Below are 22040 nucleotides of genomic sequence, written 5' to 3'. Positions count from 1 at the left end.
TCTAGAATATGATTATCAATTTCCATCGGTAGATAGCAATTTCTAAATTGATTAATAAATTTCAATTTTATGATAGCGAATGATAAATATTATGCAGCTTCTAATTCAACTGCAGGATTTTTCTTACCTTGATTAGGAGAACGCAGTGAATACGATCTTTCAAAAGCATCTGAGTCTTCTTCAAGAGTTGATATTTCAAATGATTGGGAGGGAAACATGCAAAATTATCAAATTAAAGTGCATCAAAATAAAACATTACAAACAAGCATAATCATGAAAACAAAATTAAATTTAAAAAAGAAGTCTTCATTCATATGTCATTGGTTGGTAATGCTAGAATAGTTGCATCAAAGATACTACTTGAATAACGGGAAATATAATACTCGTTATATTGTTTCAACTGTAACGAATGGTAGAAATCTTTTATGGCACAGTTCGGTGGAATAATCCTAAATCACAAGATGCAAAGCTAAACTGTGTTCATTTTTCATTCTCTGAGAGTACTGGGTTGTAATTTCAGCTTATTGTAACAAATTATTCCTACATGGAATGCAAATCAAGTCTGTATCTACTTCTAATGATAACAAAACAAGCTGGAGGTAAAACAACGTTTAATACTGAGATAAGGAGTTATAATACGTAAATAACAGAATGAGATCTAACAAAGAAGTACTACCATAGATGAGTAAATGATACTAATGTGATATTGAATCCATACTTTGCATGTGAAGTATGAGTTTCATTTCTCAGCAGTTTGCTTCTTAGTTTATGAATCGAGCAAGAGGAATTTTTCTTCAAATTAAATGTTGGTATTCATGACATCTCAATGAACGTAATTTCCCCGAAAAGTATGACAGATCTTCATTGCCATCAAATGACATTCTGTAAAATATTAATACTGTGCATTTCAATGAACATTATTCAAAAATTGTTTTTATGATAGTTGATTTTACTTGAAATGAGATTGAAACTATGCAAGTCTAAATTAGAAATTTAATCGTCAAGTACTTGTAGAGATAAATCTAAAAAAGATAAGGAATGATGCACAATGTTTTGTTTAGTGTCAAGAATATATACGATTGAATTAATTCATTGTTGAATAGCATATTGTGCAACAGTGAGTATTATCGGACATGATTACTTTTTGCATTAATACATATTACTAATATTAATACACTTCTCGTGACATATTCCATTTGAGCTAGATACTTATATAAAACTCAATAAATTGGTGATATCAAAATTGTAAAAAATAAAACTATGTAACGGTGGCAAAACACATGCTTCAATAAATCACATGCACACATTTCAGGATAAAATCTTTCAAATCTAGTCATACTGATAAAGCGACAGGAAACTAATATCAATAACATGATACATGCTTTTACCTTTCATTTGTGCTGAATACAATTCAACATGTAAGAACCTAGATAGTCAATGGACAATGTTGTGATCAATTATTCCAAGAATCAAAAGAAAAACGTTGACACTTCACTAATTTATATTTTTTTAAATCTTATCAATTTCAAAAACTTATTGATGCAAATGGATAGAATATAAATGGATGTAGATGGATAAATAATACTTTAAAAAATATAATATTTCTTCATAACACTAAAGAAATAAAATTAATAGTTGAATCATAGTAATTGAGCTGGAAATGCTCTTGTTCAAGTATAAAACAGATAAATAACCTTAAAGAATGACTTAATAAAATGTCAAGAATTGAAAGTAGCATTTACCATCACTGAGAACAACTTCGGCTTGACTTCGGCTTGGAACGGTTTTCGTTTCTATCCGGAGGACTCGTGGTTCTGAAACAACGACACAAAATTATTCTTCAATACTCGATTTTAATAACGCAAACCACAAATAAATGATTATTAGTGTGATCGAGAAGTCACTCAACCCAAATATCACAATGTCACGCCCTAATCAGTTATCAATTGATAATTTAATGATAAAAAACCGAGTTTCCATTTTTCAATAAGAGAATAATGAAGGAGGCTTGCTTGAGGTACGCTTCTAGCATAGTGCTAATTGGCATTTCTCACTGGCTTCAAGTTGAATAGCAGCTTTGATGTAGAATTGGGGCCAAGCCAAATAAAGCGTTTTTTAGGCGTTTCTGCACTGGCGGTGGACCAGTCGGCAGGGCAGGAAGCTCTCCGATTGGCTGGCTATCAGCTGATTGGGTTGGCATTCATGAATCAGCTGATAATCAGTAAATCGGAGAGCTTCCTGCCCTACCGAGTGCGAAAACGCTTCATGTGGCTTGACCCTTAGAGCCAATCACAGAAAATGGAAGCTTCATTAGATGATTCATTTGCTATTGACCAAAAAAATTATTTTGCTTGATATTGTTAAAAATTGGGACTTTCCATACCTACAGGTTTAGTAGTTTCTACGTCATTGTCTTGGCATGCATTATTATAATTGTATACTAGTATAGGCCTACTAATCACTATACTAACTTTATACTAATCAATAACAAAAATACAATTTTCAAAGTAAGTGTAATCTAAAATGTATAATACAATGTATGGCTTTTAATAACTGAGAAATCCTCTCAGATGTTCCGCCTAGTCCCAAAACTCACCGTTCCAATAAGTGAACTAAACACTTATAGGTTACATTGGGCTCAACTTGATACACTGTGATAAGAAGTGCATGAATAAATAACTTTATTAAGGCTGTCGGTACACTTTTTTTTATTTAAATTGGGTAATCTTTTTCAATATAATTGTTAAGATCATTATAAGAGTGAGAAAATGTAGCAACTGAAATTTTCAAGTGGTCTAATAAGCGAGTTATTGCTTAGATCACTGCTGCTGCTAATTGCTTGACCACTAAGTGGTCTGCTAATTGCTTGGAATGTGCATTGATTGTTGGTTATTCTTTTCAAATTAAGGGAAAGTAGATTAAAATGTTAATATACATGTATTATCTAAACTAAAATTCCTCACCCTGTCATATTATGCAAGTTCCGACTCTGCAAAATAATTCATTGCTTTTTTCTTAATTGAAAATATGATGGTGCCCCAAACAGGAATTTTAGTCCTCGGGGTACTTGAAATTATTTATTCTTCTTTTGATGTAAATGAGTTATTGTGATTTCTTTGTACAACGTGTAATTGTATTATTTTATTATCTTTAATTTTTTTATAATTTGCAAGATTGTTATTGTGATATAATTATCTACTGTACTATTCATAATTTCTGATTATGTGTAATGTATAAATTGGAAGAATAAATGAATTTATTATTATTATTATTATTATTATTATTAGTTATGGGTTGTTAAAGTGCTAACTTTCCAGATCATAAACAGTTTCGACTATATTATTAGAACTTCTCTTAAAAATTCAAAAAATTATCTTTCCAAACTAAAACATTTTATTCCCCATATCGTTCATAAATAAATTAGTTCTTCAACATTCTTTGTAAATTCGATAACTTGTTTATTTTGGCATTAATCGCGAAAAACGCAAATTACAACAAAGCCAATGATATACTGAATGTATTGAAAAAACTCTAATGGAAAATTCGAAACCGTATATGATCTGGAAAGAAAACGGAATCTGGAAATTTAGCACTTCAACAACCCATAACTCGCTTATTAGACCAGTTGAAAATTTCAGATGCCACTTTTCCTCACTCTTTTAATGATCTCAACAATTATATTGAAGAAGATTATCCAATTTAAATGGAAAAAAGTGTACCAAACAGCCTTAATGTAGACAGAACCCGTCTTGCCTCCTTCGCTCAATAAAGTAAATTAGTAGAATATTGACATGATGATGAATAAGTGGTCGTACCATCTCTGCTCTCTTCTTCAGTTTCGCTGGCGGGTGACTTGATGCCGGTGGGGGGGAGGGCAGCGGAGGATGAAAGTGCCTCGGATTCGCTCTGGTCCTCATCATCTGACAAAAACAACATAATTGTTCACAAAATCAACTTAGATGCTTGAACTACTTCATGTAGTAGTAGTGTGCAAATGAGTAATTCGAATTGTATTGTTACTGAACTCATCTTCCAAAATAACACAATATTGTTCTTCACAACCTATTGGAGCAAAATATTGTTTGCTCCAACCTTATTATTGAACAGAGATTAATAAAAACAAAAACAATGGTCGAAACTAGTCGTTAAAATGTTTTAATAGAAAGGTACTACAAGTTTTTATATTGTTTTTATTAATTTGAATAAAGTAGCCCATATAAGTGAAGTGATTTTATTTCCAAACAGAGATGCTTGAACTTCTCTACCTATTGGTATGTACATTTGAGTACCTACTCAAAGATAGTATGCATGCAAATAGCTAATTGTGTGAGGCAAAGAGCGAAAAAGAGAGCATAGGTCGTTTTGATAGAATCAGTATAAAAACGGCAACATTGTGCTCCTATTCTCGTAAGTCTTGGATTGCAGCACAGACTATGGTTGAGGGTTAGTGAGAATGGGTTAGAGCCACTTAAATTTCAATACTGGATTTTGAAGTGCACGAATGGATAGCAATCCAAACAGGGATCGTCATATCAGTTGAGATTAGGATTATGATCAACTTTGAATAAAATCTAGTTAAAGTTAGCTCAGTGAACGGTTTGGAGTTGGATTTTAGCTTTAAAATGGCAATATGCTAGTTTTATTGGGAATAATTCAATAATTTTTGTATTTCGAATCAGGAATTTTGTCAATTTAGTTGACAAAACACTCATTTGGAGCGCTGATTTATGGATTCGCTTGGCGATAGTGTGAGTTTTGCCTTTATTGCCTTACCGTGCATGTACAGTCTTCATAGCACTAATTTTGATTTACTTTCAATTATTGTTGAATCTATTAGAAATAATTAATAACTGCAATATCAGCAGTATTTAATAAAAATATTGGCGTTGAACTTACAAGACGATTCCCCTCGTTGCTTCTTGGTGACAGTTTTCTTGTACTGTTCGAGTTCGGCGTCGCTGACGGCGTCGAAGGGGTTCTTGGCGTAGGGCGCCTTGTAGACGGTGGCGTTGTGCTGGAAGCCGCGCTGGATGATGCCCTTCGAGGCGGCGCCCACAAGAATCACCTGGTCGCCGGTCTGGCTCATGTTCGCGTCCTGACAAACAACCAAGTCAAAAAATGTCAAAACATACGATTTTTTAAATGTCAACCAATATCAACAGCAATAAAACCAATTCTTTTAATAATGTAATTAAAAAGAATAAAAAAGTTTGGCTAATGTAATTGGTGGGTGTGATGTAGAAAACAACGTTAACAGAGGATAAATAGACGATTTATTTAAAACTTACCGATATAATATCGGTGACAGCAGGAAAATACTACTAAATGAAAATAGATTTATTTATTGCCGTATTCAAATACACACACTATATAATATAATACAGTATACTACACATAAATATGGTCGGTTGATTGGAATAATAATTTAGGCCCTTCCAGAAAACAGAAAAACGAGCTGCTTGAGCTCTGGAAGTTACTAGAGATTGATATTGGTATAACAAACGAAACTAGTATCTCAAATTTTGAGCTTCATCCAATAAATAAAATATATTTATATTATATATATATTATATAGTATATTTATATTATATATATATTATATAGTATATTTATATTATATATATATTATATAGTATATTTATATTATATATATATTATATAGTATATTTTGCTCTATCCAATACATAAGTTGTTATAATAAATAAGTGGTTTTGGCATATCTAGTCATTTCCATTCACAACGACACAGAAAGGAAATTTACACTTGATGACGTGACACTTGCTTTCAGTTTCGTTTTATTTCTGCACTAGAGTCTATTCGTCAATTTCAACTAACCTCGAATGCCAAAACCCTTCAAGAGTGCCTCTGTTAGACGAATTATCTATTACTCATTACATTTTTCTGCTCGCTCTCTTCTAATAGTATTACACACATTTATTTATGTGATCTGTAGTCGTATTAGAATACTGTATACATGACAAATTATATATTATTAATGTGATCTGTAATTGTATAAGAATTCACATAGCTGGCCAGATAGCCGAGTTTACTGAGGTGTTGCACCTAGTGGCTAGAGGCGTCTGCTAGTGCCACCTGGTCGCGGGTTCGAATCCCGCCAAATCCCATCGAATAGGCATGGACGTTTGTTCATCTCATGATTCACCCTCGCACTTCCCATTATCCACGACGCCCAAGCAAAAAGCTCATGTGGGCATCAACCGCAATAAAAAAAGAATACTGTGTACATATGTGTACACAACAGTATAGTATACTGTATACTGATATAGTAAGTATTGAAATCCATTAACTCACACGAGAACGGGAGGTCAGAAGCTACTAGATTATGCATAAATCTGTCAAGTCAAAGTGATGGACAAGGATAGCAAACCAATGCTAATCAGATGCTTGATATAGTGAGGTCCACGTTATAATGGCAGTGTACAATTGACAATACTATTGCTGTCCTTTTCTATCAGACAACAAAACAAATAGCGCTATATCTCTCTAGCTTTGCAATGTTGTCAGTTTGCCAGAATATTTTATTTTTACTTTTGTCAGTGACTGTACAAAAGTAGACTAACAATTCTCAGCCGCCATTTTATTCTTCATTCTATCAAAATACTTTGGTACACAAGTCGTATAATTGATTTAAAATGTATTTTTGAAACAATTAAATAATTTTTAGACATTACCGTGTGAGAAACACAAATTAAAATACCTGAAATGACTTTAAAAGTCGATAACTAACCATCCTAGACTTTGTCCATGCTTCAGTTAGCCTACACGTTTAGGTTAGACCTACTCGTACCCGTATAAATAATAATTGAAAGGTTATTTCAGAATTATTTTCAATGAAATTACTTATTTTAAAAAGGATTTATATTTTCCTATAATTATTTTTGAAAGAAATTGGAATAGAATACCTACCAAATAACTTAATTTCTGTTGTTTTAAAATTCATTGGTGTATCACAGCTTTTTAAATTAGCCGCAATTTCAGGTTTGTATAAAAATAAAAATCTGATCTCAGTTATGGAAGCAAATTTTTGAATCAAATTATGAAAAAATATATTTTCTTGATTAATTTGACATGAAATTGATGATTTTATTGAGGAAATAATAATTATTATTAGATCAAATTTAATGGGAAGAATTGAGTAACAGCTGTGTACACTCAGTGGCAAAATGGACAGACTTGGCAACGTTTTTCTCCTATCTTTCTTCACTGCCATTATAACGAGGACCTCACTATAGGTAACAGAATGTAGAATAGAATAAGATAATAATTGTTCAGTGATTACAATGTGGGAATCTGTGTCAACCTACCTGAAGTTTCTTTGCTTCCTCCCACGAGACTCCTTCCAAGATGTGTGATTGAGGTCCGGACGTTATTTTATCAGCACGTCTGTTTTCTTTGATCTGAAAAATTTATAAATTCCTTTTTGAACTGGACTGAATACTGGATTTCAATTCTTCTTATATAATAAAATAGCTATTAGTAAGTCCTTTTTCGTTGATATACAAAATTTATAAATTCCATTTATAACTGGACTATTCTACGAATATTGGATTTCAATTTCTAAGAATTTCTTATCTGATGAAATAGCTATCAGCACGTATGTTTTCTTTGATCTGCGAAATTTATAAATGTTATTCTGATCTTGTCCAGGAACTTCTTATGACCAATGTTTCAATTAAATTAACCAGGGAAATGGTAAGACGAGCGGTAATCACTCAGATAAGATTAATGAGGAGTACGCGGATGACTTCTTGCAGCCAATAAGTTACAAAATCCGGAGGTATCGAACTTATTGAAATTGTATAGCTTTCATTATTATCCATTTAATTGTCGTATCTACGAATATGTCTACTTGAAAAATATCACTAAACATTTCAAAGCCTTTATGAAGTCCATCCGCTTACTGAGGAAACTTAGGTAAGCTTTAATAAGAGATTCTTACACGGATCAAAATTATTTTTCCAAAAATAATAATTTTCATGTCCATTTTTCAAGAATGTCATGTCTTCAGGAGTCTTACAATACTTTTGTAAAGTTCTTTAGGATTGACCTCATCTAATTGACCTCCTTATTCTGTTTCCTCACTGGAATAGTATCTACAATAATTTTTAATTGCTAGTCTATAGAGTTGAATCTTGCAGTCAAACTATTCAATTAAAAATTTCAAGGTGCACTTTGATTACATTGACAATAAAACTGATTGATCAATGCAGAAATGATAGATTTATTTTGGAATTTTTATTAGGGTATGTAATCTGGGTAGGGTCCTTATATCAAAGGATTGTAGGCCTATGTTCTAATCATGAAACCTATCTTTTACAACCTAAAATTATTAGTATAATAAATGTAGGTCGTTTTTTGTCACAAATTGAAGTCGTTTTGAAAGTATTCTCAATTCTTAGTTAATGAGCTTATAAGGTAGGTACAGTCGGCATTCTAACGGTAAATGTAAAGTCAGAGGTTTCCTGAACAGATATTCAAGAAAAAAGTTTCAATAAAAATGCACATGATTGTTGATGGAGGTACGCTCATTATAGCGATCAATAAACCTAACTATATAGCTCTATATTGTAATCAAGTCCCATTAGTGATCGTATGGTAAATTTCAATAATGAATATGAATCTGTTTTCACATAATAAATTACAGTAGATATTCTTCGACTAAATTACACTGAAACCTCGTTCATCCAACACTCTCTTAACCGATACTTCTGTTTATCCGCGATATGGTTCCGATAGAAAAATATTGCATATTGTAAGTACAGTATAGGAAAATTGTGTGTATTCAGCACTCTCTCTCAAAAATAGGTAAAACCCGTTCAAGCCTTGCGCATACCGGTGCGAATCGCGTGCGGGACAATTTTCAAGCCTTGAATGATTAAGATTAACAACAGTCGCCCCGCGTCTGGGATACAATCCGCACCGATGTGCGCAAGACTCTAACCCACAATTCGTTCATCTGCAATGACCCTGGTCCCATCAACTCAATTTCAATTCTTTACATTTCCTCTTCTATTATACAGTACAGTACAAACGTTGGTAATATCTAATACCAAGGAGATTAGATAGCATAAGAAGATATCTCATGGTTATGTTCCATATTTCACTTTTCACTGTCCATACTTCAAGTCGATAATCACTTAGATCTTCTCGTGAAGTCATGTGGTGCTGGTAGTGTTGCCTCGGCTTGCCGCTAATACACTCTCACCCGGCCAAGCAAGTAATAATCGACGATAAAACTGCATTCCCACACAACAGTGAAAATATAATTTCCATACGTTCTAATGGGATTATTCATACTCGCTCGGACGGACTGAATGGGAATATTCCAATTACAACTCGTGATAATTATATTTTCACTGTTCACTGTCACTGATATGTGACAATCCAGCTTGGCGTAACAGTGAAATTTTGAAAGTAAGCGTCCTATACCATGAAATATTTTCTTTACTGTATGGCATAGAGATGGGCAACTGGGATGAGTCTATAGACATAAGAAAAGTCTATGGTAATACAGAGAATAAAATGATATTCCTCACATGGGCTTCAAGTTTGATGTATGTGTGCGAAGAAGTGCTTTAATTATCCCAATTGGTGCTCGAGGGAGCAGGCCTAATATTAATGAAAGGTAAATTACTGAGGGCCGGATTCCAGGACACTTATTAAATCTAATTAACCATTAAATCTGTAGGTTTAATGATGAATCTATATTAAATCGATAGATTCAATAGTCTATTAGTTAAACAAGCGTTAGCGAGTTCTCACTTTTCGCCAAAGACGTTGTCCGTCTGTTTATATTTTCTACAATAACTTTAGAAAGAATTGATCAATCAGCTTCAAATTTGAACACATTTTCTTCGAACCTTTTTACAGGTCAAATTCGTTGGACACCAAAATCGACTCACTCCTTCGTCATTTTTCAGGATATAAAAATAACATTGAAAGTGCATAAGAAAAAATGTGTTTTAATTTAGTTAGCTGAAGAATTCATTGCATGCAATTACTTCAGTTTTTCTATTTATTCATTCATAACATCAGCTGAGGATATTTGGGAGCTACTACACAGTCATTCATGTGAAATCATGTATCACATTACATGTGACAACATTCTCATTTCAAAAAATGTATTTTTGTATTCATATGAAGGTTTACATACAGATGTTTGACATACAGTCAAATTATTCTTGTTAGAGAAATATTTAGCTGTTTCCATGATTTTCATCAATTCTGTACAATTACTATACAACAGTTCTTGAACGAGATCTCAAACCCAGGGAGTCACTAGTTATAATAAGTGTCCTGGAGACCAGGTCTACGAGAAAAAAGTAAGAAAAAAGAGAGGAGCGCATCGAAAGCGGAGGAACGAGGTTTCAGTGTACATGTTTGTCGCTGTAATAGTAATCGTACTGACCTGTTGCTGTAGCCTCTTGAACTCCTTGGGGTTGGTGTTCTTGGGCACGAACTGGAGCGCCGCGTCGATCTTGACCGGCGTCGAACTGTGCGTCGGTGAACCCTCGGCGACCCACTACACCAGAACACACACAGACAAAACCAGCCATTAGAGCGAGACAACAGCAGAGAACCAGAACACAGTAGGATCAACAACAGCCTGTTCTACCACCGAACATCGCCCAATGACTGGTTTGTCTGAACGACATCGACCATCGATCCAATACAATCGACCATCGATCCACACTCACATCGATACAGTCAAATCGATAGTTTCGAGTGGCAAACAGGCACAATAGTACTACAATCATTCTACACGTGTTCTTTGTTAGTTTATATACTTGGATATGACTGACAACAATACACATTTATTCATGAACCTTATACTCACTATCCAACTCAAAAATAATTTTGTGTAAAAGATTAGGGCCCGGTATCTAGTTCACTTATCAAATCTAATGTATCATCAAACCTATATATTTAATGATAATACGCTAGATTTAATTAATATTGTCCTAGAAACCGGGTCTATGACTCTAAAACTGAGAACAATATTGTCAATTTTACTATATTCTCATAGAACTATATTATAAAAACATCACCAATCAATGTCAATCATTCTACAGTTTGCAATATTACCAAATTCTTTGATATTTCAATATAGATTTCAAGAATGGTATATATAAATTGACTTGTCTATCATCATACACATAATGTGTTTAGATGTATTTTCTTTGTAAGATGAATAAACAATGAACAAGCTCCACTAAACCTCTAGATGATACAGGTTACATATTCAATTTTAGTAAAGTGTTAGTATAATCTACAGTTGAGAGTAGTTTTGAAGTTAAAATGTTTGTGCATTGCTTAGGATAATAACATTGTGTGGGAAATAAGTAATATTGACAATAATGTTATTCTGTAGCATATTGTAACTTAGTTTCAGATTTGTTAAGAAGCAAACAGCGCAACATACATAAATCATAAGATAAACAAAAAAATGAGCCATATAAAATGTAAAACTAAACAAATCATAAAACAGCTACATGCACAGTTCAAAGCGTAAACTTTTGAAGAATTGATTATTGATACAAAAAAATAATTTTTGAGTTATTATCAAATGATAACATTTTCTCACATCATAACGTAGTGTACTAATGTACACTAAACCAACTAGTGCATTAAATGTATTAAATAGATTGCAAACAACATTCATGGTTTGAGATTGCTGTAGTTAACAATGAAAGATTATAGCTAAATGAGACCCAAGAGTCTTCAGTTAATATATTGACTATAATGTATGTTCAATGAAGCAAGCGAAATGAAGAATTGTTTCAAAGTGATTGATTACTAATAAAATAGAATTATTGATCCACTAGATAACTAGAGTTAGTCAAAGTGTTAGTAGTAGAATTCTAAATAGTTTATCGATAATGCTAGTAACATGCAAATTCTTAATCATGCAAGAAGAGACTTATTTGGAAACGTTAATAACTAAACAGTCCCGACAAGATACCTTAAGAAAATGATTGGAGCTGATTGAATACATATAATATTACGGTAATATTGTTCAAGCTTCAAGTATACAAATAGGTAGTTCAAATACGAATTTAAAGAGATTGATTTTGTACATGGGGATCAGACAATGAATTTATATGAATCTCTAATGAATTAAGATTACAATAGTTCATCTCTAAGTTCTCTGAGAAAATGTTTATGAATTTTCAACGTGTGTAGTAGTATTCGATAATCATAAGAAATGTGATCAAAATTGTGATATTGAGATAATTGTTTAAAACCAATAATTATAGGTTCAAAAGCTTTCCGAAGGTCGAAACATATTTTTAGAAACATTCGATTGGAAAAATATCACAAATAATGTTAAGCAGAGAAAGGTACTACGTTTTTCTTATGAAATATGTCAGTTGAATTTCATGGCGAGTGCAAGGATAATCGAGAATGGAAGACAGGCATGGATGGATTTGTGCGGGAGGATAGCTTCAATAGCAGCATGCTAGTATTCCACCTGAACCAAGAAAGTTATCAAGGTAATTGAATTTGTTTTCAATTATGCTTGCTTGTATGGTTGCAGATCTATTTACCTCATCAGCATTTGCATCCACCCACTAAAAATTGAGAAAAAAACAAAACTACTGTAAAACTGCTTTAAAATGTTTAAAAATTATAAATTTATAACTGCTTTTAAATGTTTTGAAATTAAATTCAATGTATTGTCTTCTTTTGTTCATCTAACTTGCTTTGGAAGAGAGTTTTTAGATATTTTTATTAGTTTAATAGCAAATGTTGTGATGATTGCATTATTCTATATGATAAGAAACTGATAAGAGGGGGTGATTTAGTATAAGTGGTTTGACTGCATCATATTTTATCATGTTGTTAGATGAGAGCCTGAGAATTATGATCATGAAGAAGGGATTAAAACTTGATTCTCGATAAAGAATTGTTTGATTTGAATAACTTGTAGTCATTTATGGAAATTAAATGTTATTTTTGTTTAGTATCAACGTTTATCCCAATTAAAACACTGAAATTATTATGTTCAAATACATTAAATAAACATCATTATTGCACATTTCTCTTCCAAAGTATCAGTGAACAACAAACAAAAATAAAATAAAAATAACTCCGAAACACACTAACAAAAAGTCTAGTATCTATAATAACAAGCTCACAAACATGATGAAGTGCATGTAATGGAATAATATGAAATTCATCACAGAACCGAACGCAAACTTACATTCCCAACAATGTAATCAACAAATTATTAGAAAATATTATTTTAAAAGTATTACACATTACAAATGTCAATTAAAACAAACTATTCAAATAGTTAGATAATTTAAACCAATAAAGATAAGCGAAACACATATTTTTTTGAGTTGACATCAATTATATCCAAGTATACATTTTACTGTATAGAATAAATAATAATATTGTGCCATGATAAATTAATGAATAGCGATCAAGCATAAACATATGGGCGAATCACAAGAAAGAAGATATAAGACTCAAAAAAGAGTTTAATTTTATTAATATTATATCGCATTAATATTGGATAATATAAAAACATAAATACGATTTGTTATATCATAAAATTTCCATCAACAAATCTCATGCTATCAATAGATTAATGCTCACAAATAAGCAGAATATATTATTCACTATTATATAATTATTTTGATATGAGAATTAGCATGCATTTACTTTGATTGGTACAAATGACAATCATAATATTTAAACTTTAAGATCTTAATAACATACATAATAAAGCAATGTTTTGTATATACTATGGATTGCAGAATATCATTACAAGTGAACAAACGTTGTTTGGGGAACGTTATACATATTGAATAAAACTTTCTCATGAGAAGATCAAACTGAATGATATGTAAAAAAGAATCTCACGAATCTATCACATTGTTCTGACATCATTTGCTTTTTGACCTCCTTTCCATCAATAAAGAAATACATACACCAAATCTCACAATATTCAATATTAATCTATTTTTCCGAATTAACAGCTTATAATAATTGTTCTTTTCTAAGATAGATATAGAAAATGCATGATGAATCTAAAACAAACTAAAATTACATTTTGATCCTATGAGCATCGGTTAAAATTTTATTTGGACAATCAGGATTTAACCATAATTTAGAACTTGAATAGAAATGGATTTTTAGGTTGAATTTAAATAATTTGGAGATATTGTACTGTTTCAAATGAATTGAATACAATGACAGTATTATAACTAAACAAGTGGTGTCTTGAATGATGACAGCGTGATTAATTTTACAAATAAGAAGTTTAAAGCTTTCACACAACACATTTGGATATTGAAATAACCATTTAAGCCGCTTATTTCTTGAGAGTTTGTCCAGAGAGAATAATACATTAGTACCACTGTCTTACTTTACTAGTTTTGAACATTTTATTACTTGTACAGTTTCAATGAAATATAACTTATGGATTTATTCTAAGATGAATTACATCATTGTAAGAATGTATAGCTGGATTCTTGAGTCACAACTAAAATCAACTAAAAGTTCTTGGAAATCACTCAAAGTTCCAGATGATTCAGTCCATAAATCCATAAATTCGAAGAGGAAGGTCCTTTGATGATGTTTCACATGGTACTCAACAAAAGATTCACAATATATAAAAGCTACACTTGAATTCGTAAACTAACAGACTTAAAAGTGGAAATCAACATTTTTGACTCATAAAACAGTCTTTCATTGAGTGAAGTTTAAAATAAATTGTTCATGCAGACATGTAATCAAGAATCAATACATAATTGAATCAGATCAACTCACAATGTACAAATCAAATTCCTACTTCAAGGAATTAAATAAAATGTTTTTGAAAGTAAATTTGCGATGCCCTTCTTTCACATAATGTTGTGCTTCTAGATTGCTTAGTCTATTGATATAAAAAATGTTAGATTCATTTGAAAAGAAATCTTCATGGAAATACTGTATACTAAAACTCTTATAATATTGAAATAAGATTCTTCTTCACAGGCAATACAATCAGGCCGTTATAAAAAAACAAAAACAATAGATCTTATATGAAAAGGAATGATAGCAGTTCCGCAGTGAATATTATAATCACTACAATACATTGACTTAGGCTCTAATAACTACATTTACAGAATTCCAAAATATAATTGATAAAAACTCAAAAAGCAAAATAAAAACTTGAAACGTCAACAAAATGAAGTTCAACTACAACTAAAATATCAATTGACATTTGTAATGTATAATATGGCGGCTATATGGAGATTATGAATTCCACTGTCATAGTGTTTGCAGAGGATTTCAGAACAAATCAAAAGCTTAAATTGATAGATCAGCTAAAAGAGCACAAACTAGAGCAGATATTATACATTGAAAAAGAATGAAATAGCCTAGAAAAATGGGATATGAAGCAAAATGCTACACACTTAAACGATAATCTTTATCTTCCTAGCAAAAATAATGTAAAGCAAAAAGAATATCTTATAATTAAATATAGAATAATCGAGAAATTCAGGTATCAAATGCGACAATTTTATATTGACTTTTAAACTGATTCAAATATTTTTATATATTTTACTAATTTATACTTACTGATAATAAATAATTTGATCTCATATATAATATAAATGGTCAACTTTATCTCGAATGATAATAATAATATTGATATACTATATTATTGAATTAATCTTTCTTTACATACATATTATGATTCGAATGACTTATACTCTTTCATTCATTTTCCACATCAATAAAACATCCAACACATTACATTTTTCGATCTTGGTATTTCCATTTTTAGAATGAAATAAGCAAATATATTGCAAGCAAAATTCTGCTTTGCATCTACATAAAAATGAAAAAAAAAAACCTGTGCTTCAAAGGAAATGGAATGGCAGCTACTAGGTACTCAAATATTCATTGCCTGCTTGGAATTAAATGAATAAAATGAATATTGATGTTCTGTTAATGAGATCAGATCAAAGATGGAGGAATTGAAATTTAAGCCACTACGTATGTGTATTTATGTGGAGATTTGCTGTTATAACAGCTAAAGTACCTGATATTGCAATATGTCATTCTTAATAACTTTATAGCGAATTGCTAGCTATTGCAGCTAATATGTCTACTCTTGCAGTTTGACATTTTCAATCAATTTCAACACTATTACTACTTATCTGATTAATAATGAATAATTCAACTGAAACTAATTTCTATGAATTGTTTAGAAATATCAACCATGATTCCCTCGTTTCTATTCTCGAATTCAAAATTCAATATTTGTACGGACAGCAAGTGGTCTTTCACCTTCAAGCACAATTCTGATTACAGTTACGCCAACTTGCATGTTTGAGATTTCACTGCCATGCCATATCCTTCATGATAAATTTGCGACTTGAATTAGTAGGGTTATTTTTGTCTGTTTTCAATAGTAATCATCTCTACCTTGGTGATCTTTTTGGGATCGGGTGTTCCTGTCTCGAGAATTTCTACTTTCTGGTAGACGTTGGGCGAGTTGAGCCACCGGGTGCGGTCACTGCTCTTTCGGCCATCCATGTATTTCTTCCATTGTCTACAATCAAACATACCAATCAACAACACTGTTCCTTTGTTATTCTTCTTATAAAAAACACGGTTACTATCAATTACTATCAGAAAATAAATTGCACCATTATGTCAAAATCGTAACAAATAGATGCAAAAAATAAATATACATAACTACATCATTTGATCATATGCAAAACTAAATGCCACTACACACCACCGTAGCGGCAATATACAAACAGTCCAACATTTATTTTCCTTGTGATTGAGGAAAATACGTCCAAATCAAGAATTAAGCTGCTCCTTCTACGATATGCGCCACGAACATGAATAAGATATGAGCAGAATAAGGTTAAGTAAGGAATAATGTATGAGTAACCCGTTTCATCACACTTTTCAACAACACAAGTTTCTTTATCCACAAAAAATATCTGCAGGTATGATTCAAAAATAAAATATAATATTATTATTTTAAATAATTGTATCTTTGTTCTTCACAAAGACACAGTTCTAGTGTGGGGAATAAACACACTCTAGTACTGCTCTCAATTCATTGGACTATTCTTAAATATTGTAACTTTCAATAATTTTACTTATTGGAATATTCTTAAATTGTAATTTTCACTAATTGGACTATTTTTGAATTGTAATTCTTTGTAATTGATAGGTTCGGGAGGAAGAATGATTGATTACCCTTGCTTGTACATTTCCTCCTCTTCAAGTAGGTAACCAAGCGACGAGACGGCGGGAGGAACTTCGACATCGTTCCTTGGTCGGGGAGGTTCGCCTTTCACGAGCGGTTGTCTGTAGATGTAACCAGTTCGGAAACCCTGCAAAAAACCTCGCAAATAAAATAATCTTTCAAAACAAGTTTAATCAAATGGAAAATTACATAGCAATCAACATTAGATTAGTAAACATTTATTTGAAAGTATAACCTGACGATGTGTTCGAGTGATCACCGAAACTAGTAGTTTATAATTTGTATTCTTATTCTATTAATTTCAAAGAGTACTATAATTCTATTTTATAAATATGTAGCGTTCGCAACTAGGACAAAAATGCTTTGCCGGCTCTCGAACGCTTCAAGTTCGTCTCAAACGTGATAACTGCGATATAATGACGACAAACACACATTTTTCGCCCCAAAGTCTGTGAGATATTACTTTTAACACGGCTCTTTCTCGAAGACGGATAGGTCCGATGCTCTATACTCCACTAATCACTCCCACTACCTAGCAGCATTCTAACGCGTCGCGCAACACTCCCCTCCAGTTATCACCTGACATTGTTCCAAAAATTGTTTACTGGCAGCAGGTATATTGGTTTGTGTGATTACGGAGATGTGTTCATCACAAGAACGAAAAAGCGAAATGACACGGCGCATCCAAATGAGCGCAGGATGACCGTCTCTGTCTTTTCTACAAACTGTGGAAGGAGAAATGGGTTTTTCCTCTTGATGTTGAAAGTAATATCTCACAGACTTTAGGTGCGAAACAATCTACTACTAAATAATGATTATTATAATAAAATGATAATAATCATATTAGATATTTATTTTTTAAATTTTATCAAGTTAACAGAATTCTTAATAAGAACCACCTGAAAATGATGTATCATGCTCTAGTCAAGTCAATTCTGCAGTATGGCATAGTTGTTTGGGGAGGCTGTTTCAACTGTCATATTGCTGAATTATTTGTAGCACAAAAACTGATAATTAAAACTATATTAAGCAAACCCAGGCTCTATCCAACGGATATGGTTTTTAGTGATTTTGAGGTCATGACTATACGTCAATTATACATAAAAACCGTAATTGAGTACTTGATAAAATATAGATCCGGTTTTCCTCTCAGAATAAACTCTACTCTTAATTATTATAATCTAAGGGCCACTGCTAACAAATATGTAACCTATAACACTAATATTGAATGTATAAGGAGGCAATTAATTTACATAGGTACTAAAATAATAAACCTCATTCCAAATCACTTTCTCATGGACAATAAGATCAGCGGAAAAATTAAACTGTATATAAAAAACTGGACATACAGTAATTTCTTCTTCCATCTAGATATATGACTCGAGATTTCTGCTCCAGCATTGTTTTTTTTTCAGTGGACTCACTTACCTTTATTTTGAGTACCTATTCCTCTGTTTTCTTCCTTCCCCCCATTTCTCCCTTCCCTTTTTTCCTCATTACTTCTCTTATCTTCTTTGCCTGCCTATTACATGGGAAACCATAGTTGGCTAGGTAACGTATCTTCCTCTCTTTTTTTCTCGTCTCCAACACACCCAACCACAAAGCCCTTGGTTTTTTATATTATTTGTAACGTTTTATTTGTTTCGTAAATCTTTGTAATTTTGTTTTGTCTTGTTTTGTGTGTTTTTAATAAATTGAAAAATGAAAAAAATATGTTATATGCTTTAGGAATAAAAAAAATATAAATATAAAAATAAATGTTGATGATTAGTGAATGTAACTGACAGCGTTGTCGAGCATGCGCATGAGAGCCTCGAACTCGAGACCGCCGATGCGCCAGCGCTTCTCCTTGGCGCCGACGGCGGTGGAGGCGGGTGCGGGCGCCGTGCCGTCGGGTGCGTGGCGCGCCGAGTCGTAGATCTGTTTGCGCGCCTCGTCTGGCACCATTATCAGATTGTCCACGCCCAATGGCATCAGTTTCATCTACAATCCAAATCAACAATCATTACCTACTCGTCAACATATATACAAGCATTAAAAACTTATTCTACAAAATAATTTTTCACAATAATTATCAACTACTATCATTCCACTTGTCGATTTTTTATGGAAATGACATGCCTAGGTTATAATGCTATTATCAAATGCCAAATTATAATAATGAATCACTTGAATATTGTCTTATAATAAACGAATTAATTGAAAAGTTATATATAGGCATGTTTCAATACCTATAGTGCCATTTTCAGTGTGAATATTCAGAAGTAACTTTTTAATGAATAATCGTGATATTATTACTCCTCACTTAAACCTCCTTATTAATAAACCTCATTCCAAATCACTTTCTCATGGACAATAAGATCAGCGGAAAAATTAAACTCGATATAAAAAACTGGTCATACAGTAATTTCTTCTTCCAATTAGATATATGACTCGAGATTTCTGCTCCAGCATTGTTTTTCCTTTAGTTTTTCATTTTTCAGTGGACTCGCTTACCTTTATTTTGAGTACCTATTCCTCTGTTTTCTTCCTTCCCCCCATTTCTCCCTTCCCTTTTTTCCTCATTACTTCTCTTCTCTTCTTTACCTGCCTATTACATGGGAAACCATAGTTGGCTAGGTATCTTCCTCTCTTTTTTCTCTTCTCCAACACACCCAACCACAAAGCCCATGGTTTTTTTTATTTTGTAACATTTTATTGTGTTTTATTTGTTTCGTAATTCTTTGTAATTTTGTTTTGTGTGAGTTTAATAAATTGAATTGAATTGAATATTAGATAATATCCTAGTGTTTCATTATGGATAAATATCATTACGTATATCTCACCAAAATTATTAACTACTATCATTCCACTTGTTGTCGATTTTTTATGGAAATGGCATGCCTAGGTTATAATGCTATTATCAAATGCCAAATTATAATAATGAATCACTTGAATATTGTCTTATAATACCACGAATTAATTGAAAAGTTATATAGGCATGTTTCAATACCTACAGTGCCATTTTCAGTGTGAATATTCAGAAGTCACTTTTTAATGAATAATCGTGATATTATTAGATAATATCCTAGTGTTTCATTATGGATAAATATCATTACCTATATCTCACCAAAAACCGTAACAGAAGTCAAATTATAATGATTCGGTGATAAAAATATAGCCGGAATTTAGTGTCCACAAAAAAATGAGTATCAGTATATGAGTACTGGATAATTCCTTGAGAAAATATTTGAGTAGCCATGGAAGAAACCATATAAGCCATCTAAGAATAATATGTGTATAGTTAATAGATAGGATAGATGGACAGATATTGAATTGATAATAGTTTGAATCTTAAAACCACACAAGATTCTCGATATTCTTTATTGGAGACTTCTTCATAGGAATTACTAATCCCTTTCTATTTTAAGCTTATTACTTAAATTATTCAATCATGCTCTCACCTTTCAATCTAATGAAATAACAAATTTCACACGAATGAAAACCATACAATTGAAATCTATATGGGCTTTTGTCAATTTAGTTAAGAGATAAGATGGAAACCAGGTGATTGGTTTGTAACTCCGTATTTATTAAATCAATCTCATTGAACTAACCTGAGTTTCACAAGCGAGAACGGTATTGTAGACATTGAAAAAAGCTTCTTCGATTGTTTCACCACAGCAGACAGCACCGTGATTCGTCAAAAACATAACCTGAAAATGAAATTAAAAATAAATTTGTTGTTCGTTTAAAAAGAAAGTAGCTTTAACTTTGAATAATTTATTATTTTTATTGATCAAAAATCTATCCAAAAAGCAATTTTCTTAGCATGATGAGGATCCAAGAAAGAAAAATGTTTTTGATAAAAACATGTTTAAATTGGGATACTCCTTTTTTCAGTTCACACCTAATATCTCGTAATCGGTTCCAAAAAAAATGTCTTATGGAAGCATTAATGACTGTATTTATGGAAATTTCTCAGACCAAACCTTAGCTTAGCAAGACCCTGATGGCTAGCAACTAAGTACACGGCTCGTGCTTTGTTCTTCCAAAAGTCTTGTGAAGCTAATAAATGTTGATCCAAGCATCGTTCGTCAATACGACACTAAAAGTAAATTGTTTCGCCCATCTTACTGAGAAATCGACACATAAATTGTTAGAAGTGGCTTGAAAATGTCACCAAAAGCACCCAGCTAAGAGTACTTTTACTCTTCGTGATCGACTTTTCAACAGAAGTTTAACATAAAATCTGTTAGAATTGGCGATAGAGTGTGACTTTTCATACAAAAAATGTTGCCAAAATTACTTGTTCGACTCTTCGTGACTGACTGTTCAACAGAAGTTTCTAATAATAGTTTACTTATTAAATCGTGTACAAATACTCGTAAACCAACATAGGCAGGTAAATGAATGCTAACCTTGTTGACAGGTCCTAGGTTGCGCGCTAGTTTGTCTTTTTCCTCGGGCTCAGAGATGGCTCCCAAGTAGGAGTGCTGGCTCACTTCTCCTATCACTATCGACTCCTGGCACAGAGGCAGTAGACCGCATTTCAATGAGGAAACCTAAACACACAAAAATTATCAATTCATATAGATATTCCAATGTACATTGTACAATAAAGAATGCTCTTTCATCCACGAAGATTCATTTAATGATTTGATTGTGCTCGATAAGGTCAATCATTATCATATGATTGTATAAATTATGATAAATATTGGTATCGTAACTGACTTTTTATTGTAAATTGTGTTGCTTTCTCCAAAACTGAATTTTGTGTGCTTGAAATTTCTTTATGACGATGACGTCG

General features: G+C 32.2%; 1 protein-coding gene across 15 annotated transcripts in view; it reads right to left on the bottom strand.

The window, feature by feature from the left end:
• The window catches only part of LOC111045314 (protein hu-li tai shao), a 107789-nt gene that overhangs the window by 9416 nt on the left and 76333 nt on the right, over positions 1 to 22040 (bottom strand). For 5 of the 15 annotated variants that reach the window (XM_039426310.1, XM_039426317.1, XM_039426309.1 and 2 more), the window contains 12 exons: positions 21652 to 21795; positions 20848 to 20946; positions 19037 to 19234; positions 17242 to 17378; positions 16450 to 16576; positions 12570 to 12593; positions 10430 to 10543; positions 7326 to 7418; positions 4897 to 5095; positions 3816 to 3920; positions 1743 to 1814; positions 128 to 178 (listed from right to left, as the gene is read on the bottom strand). In XM_039426310.1, coding sequence (XP_039282244.1) covers positions 128 to 178; positions 1743 to 1814; positions 3816 to 3920; positions 4897 to 5095; positions 7326 to 7418; positions 10430 to 10543; positions 12570 to 12593; positions 16450 to 16576; positions 17242 to 17378; positions 19037 to 19234; positions 20848 to 20946; positions 21652 to 21795 — 1363 coding nt within the window. The remainder of the gene's footprint in view (positions 1 to 127; positions 179 to 1742; positions 1815 to 3815; positions 3921 to 4896; positions 5096 to 7325; positions 7419 to 10429; positions 10544 to 12569; positions 12594 to 16449; positions 16577 to 17241; positions 17379 to 19036; positions 19235 to 20847; positions 20947 to 21651; positions 21796 to 22040) is intronic. The other 10 variants (XM_039426321.1, XM_039426316.1, XM_039426322.1 and 7 more) reach the window with 5 other exon arrangements.

The sequence above is a fragment of the Nilaparvata lugens genome, chromosome 4 (assembly GCF_014356525.2).
Source record: "Nilaparvata lugens isolate BPH chromosome 4, ASM1435652v1, whole genome shotgun sequence".
Taxonomy (NCBI): domain Eukaryota; kingdom Metazoa; phylum Arthropoda; class Insecta; order Hemiptera; family Delphacidae; genus Nilaparvata; species Nilaparvata lugens.
The sequence above is the reverse complement of the archived record's forward strand: the minus strand, read 5'-3'. Positions and strand labels throughout refer to the sequence as shown.